The 14,151-nt window shown below is 39.8% G+C and overlaps 1 protein-coding gene across 5 annotated transcripts in view; it reads left to right on the top strand.

Moving 5' to 3' along the window:
- Nucleotides 1-14,151, top strand: part of LOC144057609 (growth factor receptor-bound protein 10-like) — a 75,227-nt gene that overhangs the window by 12,697 nt on the left and 48,379 nt on the right. For 4 of the 5 annotated variants that reach the window (XM_077575389.1, XM_077575391.1, XM_077575393.1 and 1 more), the window contains exons 2-3: nt 2,899-2,992; nt 5,088-5,184. In XM_077575389.1, coding sequence (XP_077431515.1) covers nt 2,942-2,992; nt 5,088-5,184 — 148 coding nt within the window. In that variant the 5' untranslated portion in view covers nt 2,899-2,941. The remainder of the gene's footprint in view (nt 1-2,898; nt 2,993-5,087; nt 5,185-14,151) is intronic. The other variant, XM_077575390.1, reaches the window with a different exon arrangement.

Raw genomic sequence — 14,151 nt, 5'->3', positions numbered from 1 at the left:
ATTTGTAGAGCTGTCAAAATTAATCAATTAATTGACAACTATTTTAATAATTGAGTAATCGTTTGGAGCCTTTTTTTTTTAATTTTAATTGTCCAAATCCTCTGATTTCAGCATATCAACAGTAATTGTTCACTGATTTATGTAATCCTTCATGAAAGAAGACATTTGCAAACATCTGTTTTTACTTTGGAAAACAATGACCAAACCGGTAACCTAGTACAACATCAATCCCCCCCCCCCCCATTTTTTTAATACACTGTCAAGGTCAGAGGTCCATTTTAAGTATGCTGTTCAAGTGGAAGCAATCAAATCAAAGGCTGTAATCCTTGCATTGGAATGGCTTTGATTCTGGCAGAAGTTAAGCAAAGTTGTGCTTGTGTTGAATACCTTAGTCACTGATAGGCTTAGTCATGTGTTAGTTATTTTCATGCTGCGCTCTCCACCAAATGTATTGCAACCATGAGGCTATTCGTTTTCTGTTGACTGAAAATGTTATGGATCGATACAGATGATGGGACAAGATCAGTTCATCTTCTTGGTTTCCCCCAATGTTTTTATATCTAGATTGGTCACAACTTCAAAACAGACGTGTTTAGGTGAACAAAATAGATTAAACAGATTACTGATGTAAAACAGAAGTGGCTAATGGGGACTTAATATGGGTCGGTAATATTAAGTTGCAAATCCTTTGCCTGCAATAGCTGTGTCTTGCCAGTGACAGACTGGCATCACCAATTATTCACATTCTTTTGTGAGGCCTTTCTTAGGTTTTATTGCAAATTATTTCAGTTGTTTCTTTGTCAAAGTCATTGTAGCATTTTATAGCTACATAGCTCAAGAGAGCAACAAACATAAATGCTAATGTTAGCGTACCATTTTGCTGCGTGTTTCTTATCAGTATTTTGAGGTGGACAGCCTGTACTGTGCAATGGAAAATCTGTATTTGTTTTTTGGTCGCGAATGTTAGTTATTGAAGTTTATTTTTGTCAATCCCAGGCAACTTCTAACTCTTAATAAACATAAATTCCAAGTGCAGCTTGTCAAGAAATCCATGGGCGCCTAATGAGGAGCCGCCTGGAGAGTTTAGGTTGATGTTAATTTGTTTTGTTTTTGTTGTAAACTTTGTGTCTGTAAATAATGTGTAAATGACGAGCTGTCCTTGTATGCCAGCTGACCGGACCACACAAGCATTTACACAGCAGCACACACACACACTCACCCACACACATACTGATGCACACTCATTACAAGGAAGCCCATTCAGCAGTCGTTGCTACACCATTGCCAAGGTCTTTGTTTAGATTTCATTCATGGTTTGATCATTATTTGCGAGCAATTTTGGATGTTCTAAAAAAACCCTATGTTCTCTCGATTTCTTGGAAGGGGGAGAAAAATCAGGTCAAACGACAGGAAACTAAGGATAGTCTACTTCTACTCACAATAAATACTGGATGGTTTTGCTAATGAGTTCTGTCTCAGACTTTGGAAATACTATAGAAAAATGTCAGGTCAAAGTGTCAACATTTTGTTTATTTGGATGAAAACAACAAGGATTTTAATATTAGTGATTGACACATTCCATAGGCAGGTGGTGATGATTTTTATTTTTTTATTTTTTGCAGGTGTTTATCTGAACTTGTTTGTCCTGTTAAATTATAGAATACTTAATATACTTAAATATAATTCTAGGTCAAGTAATCGCTAATTATATTACATTGGTTGCACCGCGCCTTAGAGGCGCCTGATATGTTTCGCCACCATCTTACTGCTACGGATACCCGAATGAGAAGAATTTCCCAAATGTAGTTAGCCTCTGGTGGTGCTTTCAACTAGTTTACCTTAAACAGCTAAGGCCTGCAGGTCATCGCCGCTGACTCCCGTGATTTGGTCCCCCGCCGCCTGTCTCCCTGCTTTGCTTTCACTAGCTTTTGCTAACTTCTCCCGCTAGCTGTTCTTCTTAACCGCTCCAGCTAGTTCTTGCTAGCCGCTCTTGTTTGTAGTTCCAGCGAGTTTTTGCTTACCATTCTTGCCCGCCACTCCTGCTAGCTCCTGCTCACCAGGTTGCTCGCTTACTCCAAGTAATACTTGGTAGTAATTTGTGGTAGGTCTGCAAAGTGTGGTCTCTCTGAGGCAACATAGTGTGCATGCTTCAAAATTGCATTCTATTAGTGCACTACTAAGCAACACAAAATTCTACACACTGTATCTTTTAGGTATCCTGATTTTGATAAATGCGTAATTGTTAATAATAGATCATCCTTTATTATCCATAGGTGGTTTTAAGTTCCATTCTACTGGAAAATTTCATTTTGCGTTTTTAATGATGTGAGTAAATAACTTCTGTGTTAACTGCACCATCTTAAAAAGGCTTCTCAAATAGCATATAAGTGCTCAAAATGGTTGTTTTACATACCCACGCATAGCCATGCATAAACGTCATTGACACATACCGTACATGCTCAGATGCGTAGAGGCTCATAAAAAGAAACACACACACTCACTAGCTCTGATGTGGACGCAAAATAAAATTAGCTTTAATTAATGGCAGCCAAATTTTGGGAATACCAAAAGGGGTCATGAACTGCAGCATATGAGCACTCGTGGTACTGAGCCTGAGCAGCTTGACTCCAAATTTACCCCTGTGGTCTAACTTAAGACCTGGAGAGGTGCCGGCAGTGTATTTTTGGGTTAGCGTACAGAGATGTTTGCCCAGTGGTAGCAGTACCAAAAGGTAAGTAGGATATCCACTTTAAGAAGTTAAATACATTGACTTTAGTGGCGCTATTTCTAAACCCAAGATCTCCAGGGCTGGTCAAAAGATATATATACATATACTGTATATATTTTTTTCATATTTTATTTATACTCACCTGCATTTATTTTTGCTTCCTTCTGCAGGTCCGTCTTCCAGCAGGGCTGATCCAACTGAGCAACTCAAAGCATGGCTGTGGCTGGATGTCCTGATTATTTCCTGCATCATCCCAAATATCAGGTATAAATTGAAGTGTGAGATCCTCTCTAGGTTTACTCAAGGATGGATGGTTAAACGTTTGATTCCGAACTTAATAGATTTTATGGAAATGCAGAGAGAAAGACTATACCCACTATAAACAAACTAGCCATTTACTTTGGATCGTGTTTCAACCACGGGAACTTTGGATCCATCACCAATAGTCTGGATTCTGTTATTTATTTATTTATCTATCTATCTTCAGCAATAATCACAAAAAAGAACAAGATTTAGTCAGCCTTACAACACACAATGCAAGACCAGTATCTGGTGTGAAAGAGTGCCTAGTTTTGCTCAGTGAAGTTGAACACATGACCTGAATGCACACACGCTTAGAATTTGTGCGGTACCAGTCAACCAGTGTTGTAGAGCTGCTTGGATGACTGGGTAAGAGATCAGTCACAGTCTGATAGCTGCACCTAAAGGCAGTGTGTGTCGATAATGGTGATTTCTACTATTTGGATGTGCAAATTGGGTGATGCACTGTTGAATTTCATTATCATTTTACATCACAGTGATGTTAGGCTTAGTCTCATTACGATACTTTCAGTCTGACCAACAGAGCTTAAACTTGAGACAAATGATTGGCTACCAGGATTTCTTGTCTCATTAACGACAAGTCACATAGCGACATTTGCTCTTTTCCTTTGCTGGCGTTTATGTTGTTACTTCTCCATACGCCCTTTCTTTATAACTTAGACACCCCAGAGGCCAAGGCCAGTTCATGGTTCAGTGCAGACACACCACATGGATAAAAAGTTATAAAGACGTGAACCGCATACGTTAGGCTCGTTGCAGACTGAGCGACTCAACTGAAAGTGACTTGGAAGAGGTGTTTGAACACTGCACGCCTACCGATCTGTGCACCTGAAAAACTGTGTTTTGGGTTTTTAGGCTCCGCATACAGTATACTGTATTGTGTACCTGTATTATATAGCGCTTTTCCACCTTACAAGGCCATCAAAGCACTTTACATTTCACTACTCATTCACCTAATGATGACGCAGCATCAGGAGCAACTGGGGGTTCAGTATCTTGCTCAAGGATACTTCCACGTGGTCTCAATGGCATGGGATCGAACCCACAACGACCACTCTACCACTGAGCCACGCCGCCCCCGGTAATGTTGGATTGTCATATTATACTGAATGCAATCTTGCATTTTGGCGACAGAGACGATTTGCTTTCTAGCCACAGGTACATCATATGACATGATGAATACGCTTTGGGGGAAGTCTATTCTATTCATTGCTCTCGGAACCTGTCATTAAGTATTTTCCCCTGTCAATTTAACGTTACTTGAAATGTAATTTGAAGTCCACCACAAGGGAGTGCAGCTTGAAAAAACAATGACAAAAAAAACCCAAAGTGCTTCTGTGAGCAATAGGATCTTCTACTCTGTGTGACGTGCATGCCACAGGGACAAAGCATACGCTGAAAAAAAGCCTGGTTGTTTAAATAAGGATAAACTGTACTTTATACTGTGGCACCTTACCAGGAGCAGGCAGACTGACTGATAATAGCCATTGCATTGTAAAGACAAGACATGTACAATTGTACACTCTGACTCTGCTTCATTATTATTAAAGACAAGACTGGAGGTCTCAATAATTATCTCATGGGCTATTGTAGAAATGTTCATTTTATTCTCATTGTGATCAGAAGAAATTGACAAGCTTGCAATTACTGAACTGCAATAGTGGTAGTGGTGTGCTTCATATGAAAGACAGAATCTGCCATCATCAGCCTTCAGTCCACAGACATTCAGTTCCTCCTTTTGTTAGGCCCTGTCTAAACACTAAATGCACTCGCAATCAATAGACGTCTCCCGAGTGTGGTTGTATCAAAAACTGGTCCAAATGAAGTCTTTATTAATGTTACTATTATTTTCTGACTTTACTGTACTTAGTATTGTTATGTCCCTAATACTCTTATGTACCTTGTTTTCAATAACATTTTAATTGGGGCTGTTGTTTGCTGAAAGATATTGGTGCCTGATACAGTTATAATATATGTTATGCCTTCTTAATGAAATTCCTTTTGATCTGACTTTGCCTTTCTGCCCTGTCTCCATCAGCAGGACAATATAGATCGGTCCGCCAATCACAGACAAGCAAACCTCATTGGGCCGGGCTTCCAACAATCAGCCAACCACAATTCACCAAACCATCAAGGTTTGTTACTTTTGGTTTATTACATTGTAGCAAAATCAACTACTGTAGCTTTTGGACAGGTGTGTATGTGTGGGGTATATGTAGATATAGCATAGACATTGTAAATGACTACTTTGTGTTCAGTGGGTCGGGACAAAACGAGCACCAAACAACCCCTAATTCAATGTCTGCTTGTAAGTTTAATGTGTGGAATGGAAAGATCACATATAGTAGTACCATTATTTCTCGGTTTAAAGATCATTAAAAGTGGTTACACTACTTGTGGTCGGTCATATGTGTGTCGCTTGTCTTCAGTATAGTGGGGGGTTGGAGATGGGGGTTGTTTTATATTTGGCCCTCTTCCGCTGTAAACATTTGAGCAGTTCAAAGGGTGATCTGTGCGGACACAGGGTGCCATTATAATTACGCGGCCTATCTAATTGTGCCATACAGGATTGGTCCAGGACAATCGGAGCATGAGATTTAAGCACAATATTGGCTCAGCATGGGAGGCAAGGGCGGGGAGTCTGTGAGGACTCAACCAGTGAATTAGAAAGCTTGGCCACGGCATGGGAAATAAATGGAGCAGAAATTACATTGTCATTTTTTAGGATCAGCCGGATGGAGGGAACTCAAGAGAACAGGAGAGGCTGATGAATGGGGATGACTTTTCATTTGAACATTTTGCTGACACTACATTTATGTCACATACATGTTGAGGCCTTTATTATTGAACACCCTGACAGTTGACCATTTACTTTCGCATGTAATGGCTTACTTATTGTGGCTTACAAGATGTTGAATCTTAAACTCTAACACGCCTGACCTACTCTTGAAATTTGACCTTGCTCGTAGCATTATTAGATGGATGATAATCCTTGCCGGTTTTATTAACTCATTCACTGCCAGCCATTTTCACTGAAGCAACCCCTTTGCTCCTGGCTGTTTTATTGGATTTTGACTGATTCTGCAAGGCCCACAGAATATTGTCTTCTATTGCTATAAAAACATGGAACCTACCAAAAGAAAGATTAGAGTCTCTTCTTTCATCAGGAAAAAAAGTATATTTGTATCTGTTTCCGTTTTGTAGCAGTTGGCATTAGAATATAGCTAAGTTTCATCATTATTCACAAATGAAGGAGCTTGTTGCAACATGGCCCTAGCTGATCTTGTATACTCTGCTGCCACCTGCTGGCCGTTTTTGTAATTACTACCATTGCTTCATCCGTTCTCTACAGTTCAGAGGCTGCATCAAAGCCTTCTGTATGCTCTAGCATAAAAACCAAAAAAAACATTTAAAAAACATATAAATACGTTTTTGGGACCATGACAAGATTTAAAATAGAACGCATTTTTGCGTTTTTTTGAGAAAATCTGATTGTTTTCCAGTGATCTGGCTTTTTCACCCACTTGGCATGTTTGCTTCACAGCCAGAATAGTCATAAACCTTCTTACATTGGAGAGACCAGGACAGCTTTGGACTCACTATTCCATATTTCATAAATTTGGAACGAGCAACTTATGAGGGGGATTTGCACCCAGTGTTTAAGAAACAGCGGAAGTTATCAAGTAATTCATAAACGGGCCCATAGTCAAGTTGTTGCAAGACACAGGCAGCCTTGGTGTGACATGTATGTGTGAGTCGCGATGTCACCGGCTTGCCCTGTTATCATGCCTGTGTTGTTTCTCTCAGCTGCGCACCAACCAGCCTAAAACCTCATAGCTGAGCTCACAAATGCATAAAGCTGCTTCATCCCTAACACGTAAAGTCACTCAAACATTTTGTATCCCGCCCCTCCATGAGATGTAGTGAATTTAACAGAGTGTTGATGTCTTTGCAGCTGCCGGGCAACAAATCCCATCAATGGTGCCAATGCAGTTAAGTAATTTGACGGCACAGCTCTCATGAGCTCATGGCTTGAAATGAATCTCCCAGCTCCAGTTATTCCTGTTTTGCCCTTGTTGGGAAAGCGTGACATGTCACAGGCACGCGTGCACGAGCACAAAAGTGCAGGCACACATGTTCCCTCTCAAATAGTTAAACGCCCACACTCGAAAATAAATAATGGCACTGTAAGGTAACAGCAGATTTCGGACAGCCCGTTAGATCACAACATGGGCCCAAATTGTATGTCCTCCTTTACTTTTGATCAGGTCAGGACATACTGTATGACTATTCAATAAATGTTCGGTATATTCCGCTTTTCATGGGCAATTTCAGAATAGACCTAAAGGGATAAAACAAAAACTGTCCATGTTTTAGTCAGGACAACATCATTTCAGATCTAAAACTATTTCACATCAAATTTTCTCTCATCTTTTTGATGAAAATTAACTTGACACACAATTACAGTACAGTAATAGTAGTGCAGCGGTCGGATTAACATTATTGTTGAAACGTTATAGCCGTTGGATTAATGTTAGATTATAACTATAATTTATTTTTATTTTTTTTACCTTTCACCGTGAATCCATCTTCTTTCTGTCTCATGTTTTGTCACTGTGTCACATGACAGATTAGCAGAGACAAGATTTTACAAAATCATATCATTTTCGTCTCGTTTTTGTTCATGAACTAAAATATCCATAGATTTTTTTATTTCGTCTCCTCTTCATTAGTCGACAAAAATGCATACTGATTTAGTCTTAGTAATAGTTTATTAATATAGTTTTAGTCCAGTCCAGTCTAGTCTAGTTTTATTATTTTAATATTATTTTCATTGACAAAATTAACACTAGATGACACCAAAGCTTAGTGGCCACTTTCCTCTTGAGAGTATGTTTGAAGCCTTGCAATAAATAGCGAGGACCTGTTGATCATTAGTTAGGAGCCGTCTTGGTCCGCATGCCAAAATGTGAACAGCGTGACGAAGAAGAACACTAACTGGTATTTATGTGCTTTGTAAAGTTAAAAGGTCAAAATCAAGACTGCTTTCATTTGATTTTCATTTGAACTGCAGGTGGCAACAGTGTTGCATGTGTGCAAGAAGCAGTGACGTGTCACAAAAATCTGGAGGGAAATTTGGTGCAAAAAGTAACTTGCAGTTGTAGTTATAGCAAAATAAGCTCGCTGTGGAAAAGAGAACTTGTAGGAGTTGGTGGCTGTGCGGACACAAGTGACTTTTGCACCAGTTGTAGCGCAGAATACAAAAATGAGTTTGACTTGTAAAGTGATGGCCGTGCGCTGGACCAACACAGGACCATTTTGACCAATCAAAAGAGCTAATTTGAGGCATATGTGGCCGGCAGACTCTCATTGGTTCATGTGGAAGCCTTGAACCCACTGAGGTAGACAGAACATCATATTTGCCTCCATTTTTATTTATTTTTTTGAAGTGCAAGGTATGTGTTCTGTCCCACCATTCTACTTTCAAATATAGTAGTTTGTGTGCTGGTCATCTTTATTGGTAATCAGCATTTCTTAGTCCAGCTAACGAGCCAGCTGGCATACCTGTATTACACAGTTGGACCTGTACACATGTTTTTTTCCGTCATTTTTCGTACAGCGTACACATAAGATCTCCGCTGCGTAATATTGTAGTTATAGTGCAAATAGATTAAAATATACAGTATTCCAAATGTGTTATTTTTGTGCAGCATTTCGTTTTTTTTTTATTTTTTATGTGTGCTGGTAGATTAGTTTCATTGCATGGTCAAAATGAGAAGTGCAGCTCTAACAAAGACACACTTTATAGTCAAGAAATTATGTTGCAGTAAATATGACATTCCTGACATTTGAAGTGCATGCCTTAGTAGTTACAATGATGCTAAAGATCTTTCGCAAAAATTGTTAGCTGGATTTTTTGTTTTGTTGCAGGCAGTTGATGACATACTTACAAGTGACCTTCACTTTTTTTGTCATTCAAACTTGGCTTGGGAAATCAACTTATCTCCCTTACTTACATAATAAAAGTGCAGTGTTTTTCTTATCAAATGTGCTCTCGTTGATAAGGTAGTACATGTAATTTCTGAGTTTTCTATGTGACTTGATAGTCAGAGAATCAGAATGTCTTTATTGTCCCTTAAAGCACTGCCCCATCTTTGGGTGTCTTGCTTGTGTTTAAAGGTTGCAGACAGAAGTTCAATAAAGTTTATCGCTGAAATGTGGGGAGGATCTGCTTCCTCCCTTTTGTATTCCTGGCCTCCAGAAAATAAAGAAACATGGGACCAGCAAACATCTTGGATAAAGCATAGAAAGTTATTCACAAGTGAATACTGAAATATTAAAAGCACTTATTGTAGCAATTTGTGGAATTTGCACAATATCTTCATTGAAAAATTCAACATTACCCTCGCTCCTTGTAAACAGGAGCATTTTATCCACTATGCAAATGTGTGCTGACCTACTGTATACAGTATTCATATGTAGGGCTGTCAGATACCACTTTTTTTTTCTTTCTGGCCGATAGCAGTACGAGTACTCCAACTTTTAGTGTCGATGCCATAAGTACTGTTGATAAATAAAATCTTTGGAAAAAAACTGACAATAAATCTAAATAAAGACCTATACATCCCAATATTGCATTTTTACTTGAAATTACATCTTGTATATTCATTCAATTTGTTCATAAAATACATGTTATATAGAGAGCACACAATAAAATGAATTATAAGAAATAAATAAATAAACTAAAACTAATAATCTAGTGGCTAAAAAAGTCCCAATCAAAATATGTGGTTGTACATCTTAATGGGCATCTATCTGTCAGACACGTATGCCTTTAGTTCCTGATTATATAAAAAAACGGCGACCTGAGGGCAGTATCAGTCGCCGTCGCAAGTACCTATACCTTGAAATAAGGCCGGGTACCGGCCCAATTCTGATACCTGGTATCGGCACTTGCCCATCCCTAATAATATGCTAACATTAGCATCTTGAGGCTGAGAGCATAACTAATGCTGAGTTGCTGTTGCTAAACTAAAAATCTCTTTTCTGCTCCACAACCAACTTTAACTATCAAAACTCAATCTATGCCAGTGACATATAGTGAAAGGCCGAACAATTGAATGCCCTTCCATTCTATGGCAGAGGGTACGATGAACCTGTGTGTCGACCTGTTGCCATTTATACAATGGAATAAGGCATACTGTATATGGCTTCATCCGAGCCTCAGCTTTGTATTCACTAAGTCAATTTGTGAGTACATTGAGATGATATCATTTTTCTCGGCTTATTTTGTGACATGCTTTTGTTTGCTCGTGTGAAAATTGTCTCTCATAAAATAAAGATTGCAAGTATGATTAGAAGAATGTTTTATGGTAATGTGACTATGAAGACATTTGCTGCATGTTTGTTCATTATTTAAAGATGTATTCCATACAGAGTAAGAATCAGCTGCTAGTGAGAAAAGTTTGTCCTGTGATCACCCTTACCCGGTGCGAACCATGTCCCCACTCCAAATGCCCCTCACAGTACCCCTTCAATACGAGTCTGGCTCTGTGATTTCTCCTTTTCCTTCTATGCTCCGTATTTGTCTCTGTTTTCCCTCCCTTGCCTCTTCTGTTTCCCTTCGACCCTCCCACACTGTCTTCCCCCGCCCCATCAGGAGGCTTGGCCCCCCGTGGGTGTGTGCGCGCGCGCCAGCGGTATTGTACACCCCACAGCCACACTTTACAGTTTAAGACCTGCTCTGTCCATACTCCCATTGGTCCATTTTTGAATGGAAGCACTTGCGCTGGGCTTGGATTCACATTTCACATGCGTTTTTTTTTTTGTGTGCGCGCGCGTGCATGTGCATGTGTGTTCAATTGATGTGCTATGCATGTATACCCCTTGACAACATTCCTTTTTTCTAAGTGAGCGTCACCCCTCTTTTCAATTTGCAACCAGCTGAATAAAGAGTGCATTCCAAACAGTGAGCCATATGCATCTGCCATCAGTACAATGGTCTTGTTTTGGCTTGGTCTCGTTCCCTAATTACCAGTCATATTCAAAACAAGCTTTTATGCAGATTCCTACAGACTTAACTGGTTTTACAGTTGGTTGGTACTGCATATAAATTAGCTAAGACAATGGAGAATGTTGGAGGATTTTGCTCCCAATTTAACCAATTATATGTTCATAAAGAGAAGGGAAAGGGCTCAACATGTCATAGGAGTAAATGAGCACAGTCCATGAAACAAATGAAATTTTAAAACAATAATGACAGTGTTGTCCTTTTAACCTATGAGGAACTTCTATTTGGTGCTGCCACTTGACTGACAAGTGATACGATACTGGAATGCATTCCCACATATGTTATTGTGATTTTTATTCTCCACAATTCTTTTGCCGTGAAACAACTTTTTTTTTTGCTTCAAAAATGTACGCCTCCCTGGGTATATATTTCGTCTGAAATCACATTGCAGTATTCGCACAATTTAACGTTAAAGTCCCACTTTCCACGCCCACTTCCATACATACAATTGATCATCTTGTATAAAAGGTTGCCCCGGGAATAGTTTTATGTCCTATCAGGTGAGCAATATACAAAATTTTGCTGGTCCGCCATTGGTCAGCGCCCTGGACATGCTTCCGTCATTGTCAGTCCGTCATCACTTTGTCACCACTATTTTAGGACCGACAGACAGGTGGGCAATCCATCAGTCGGACTGCGACGCGGTTAGTGACTACTACACCTCGGGATAGACCTATTATCGGCCGGGCCAACTATCGGTGCCGATATTTGGCATTTTGACAAATATCGGCATCCTCCTTTTTCAGGAGTCTGAATGCCGATAAAGCTCATATATCACTGAGCGGTGAATGCTTGCGAACGTAACGAATTTGGGGTTTTCATCAGGATTTGTAAGCTGCTCCCAGACAGTTTTTACTTGTTGCAGATAAATTTTTGACATGTTCAGTTTTTCACTGTCTGCAAAGATCTTTTGAAACTTTTTACGAACCCGAACAAAAACCCCAAATTAGCTACATTTGCATACGTTTGTCGCTCAATGAGATACAGGGAACTTTTTATTCATGTTTTTTATATCTTGGCTTTACAAAATATGCTGCTGACACTGGGGAACTCCCTACACTTTTTATTTTTTACATTAGGAAATTATTGATGATTTTGGAAAACTGAATTTACAGTTGAAAAATTTCGGGAGCTAAGAAGCTCCCTGCAATTTTTGTTATATTTTTTAAACAAAGCTGTCTATTCTTTATATGTCAATTAAACTGTTCACTCCCAGCCATTTTCACTGAAGCAACCCCCTTTGCTCCCGGCTGTTTTACTGGATTTTTACAGATTTTGCAAGGCCCGCAGAATATTGTGTTCTATTGCTATAAAAACATGGACCTACCAATGGAAAGATTAGAGTCTCTTCTTTCATCAGGAAAAAATATTATATTTCTATTTAATCTGTTTCCATTTTGCAGCAATTAGCATTAGAATATAGCTAAATTTCATCATTATTCACAAATCTGTTTAGAACTGTGAGGATTGGAAATTTGCTTGTTTGCAACATGGCACGAGTTGATCTTTTATACTATGCTGCCTCCTGCTGGCCGTTTTTGTAATTACAGTACTACCATTGCTTCACCCGTTCTCTGCAGTTGAGAGGCTGCATCAAAGCCTTCTGTATGCCTTAGCATGAAAAAAACATAATAACCGTATAAATATGTCTTTGGGACACTTAAACTTTGAAAATGTAACATATTTATACGTTTTTGGGAGCAAATGAGTTAAAAGGAGAAACTTTAAAATTGTTAAAAATGTGAAAGGTTGCTTTAACAAACATGCTCAATGGCATTTCAACAGTTATTTTTTATTTTATTTTTTTTACGCTAATATTTTCTCTTTAACTGCAAATTAATCTTCTTTTCCTTTCGGCTTTTCCCTTCAGGAGTCGCCACAGCGAATCAGTTGCCTCAATCTAACCCTGTCCTCTGCAACCTCTGTTCTCACACCAACTACCTTCATGTCCTCTTTAACTACATCCATACAACTCCTCTTTGGTCTTCCTCTAGACCTCCTGCCTGGCATTTGGAAACTCAGCATCCTTCTGCCAATATACTGACTATCTCTCCTCCGGACATGTCCAAACCATCTCAGTCTGGCCTCTCTGACTTTATCTCCAAAGCCTCTAACATGTGGTGTCCCTCTGATGTACTCATTCCTGATTCTATCCATAGATCAGTCTCTCCCTCCTTACTGTCCAGCCGAGCATACAAGTCATCGTAAGCCCCTTGTTTGGCCTTTGCCACTTCTACTTTCACCTTACGCTACATTTCCCTGTACTCCTGTCTACTTTCTTCAGTCCTCTCTGTGTCCCACTTCTTCTTAGCTAACCTCTTTCTCTGGATCCACTTCTGCACCTCCTCATTCCACCACCAAGTCTCCTTATCGCCTTTCCTTCCAGATGACACACCAAGGACTGTCCTGCCTGTCTTCCTGATCACATTTGCTGTAGCACCTCCTGACCATCCAGAACCCGTCTCAACTCCTTCCTGAAAGTCATACAACACTCTTCCTTTTTCAGCTTCCACCATTTCGTCCTCTGCGCTGCCTTTGCCGTCCGTCTTTGTCCTTTCTTCACCGCCAGAGTCATCCTACACACTACCATCCTATGCTGTATGGCTACACTCTCACCTAGCACGACTTTGCAGTCGCTGATCTCCTTCAGATTACACCGTCTACACAGGATGTAGTCTACCTGTGTACTCCTACCTCCACTCTTGTAGGTCACCCTATGTTCCTGCCTCTTCTGGAAGAAAGTATTCATGACAGTCATTTCCATTCTTTTTGCAAAGTCAACCACCATCTGTCCTTCTGCGTTAATTGAGTCTGAACCAATGACAACTCTCTCACTTCTAAGGACGCTCTGCATCATTTCATCAAGGTCCAACCAAAAGTTATCATTCTCCTCCAGCTCACATCTTACCTGTGGCACATACCCACTAACAACATTGATCATCACACCTTCGATTCCTAGCTTCAGGCTCATCACTCTATCTGACACTCTTTTTACCTCCAGGACGTTCCTAACAAACTCCTCCTTCAGGAT

This window comes from Vanacampus margaritifer, chromosome 9, assembly GCF_051991255.1.
Source record: "Vanacampus margaritifer isolate UIUO_Vmar chromosome 9, RoL_Vmar_1.0, whole genome shotgun sequence".
NCBI classification, from domain to species: domain Eukaryota; kingdom Metazoa; phylum Chordata; class Actinopteri; order Syngnathiformes; family Syngnathidae; genus Vanacampus; species Vanacampus margaritifer.
Note: the sequence above shows the minus strand (reverse complement) of the source record. Positions and strands in the feature narration are given on the sequence as shown.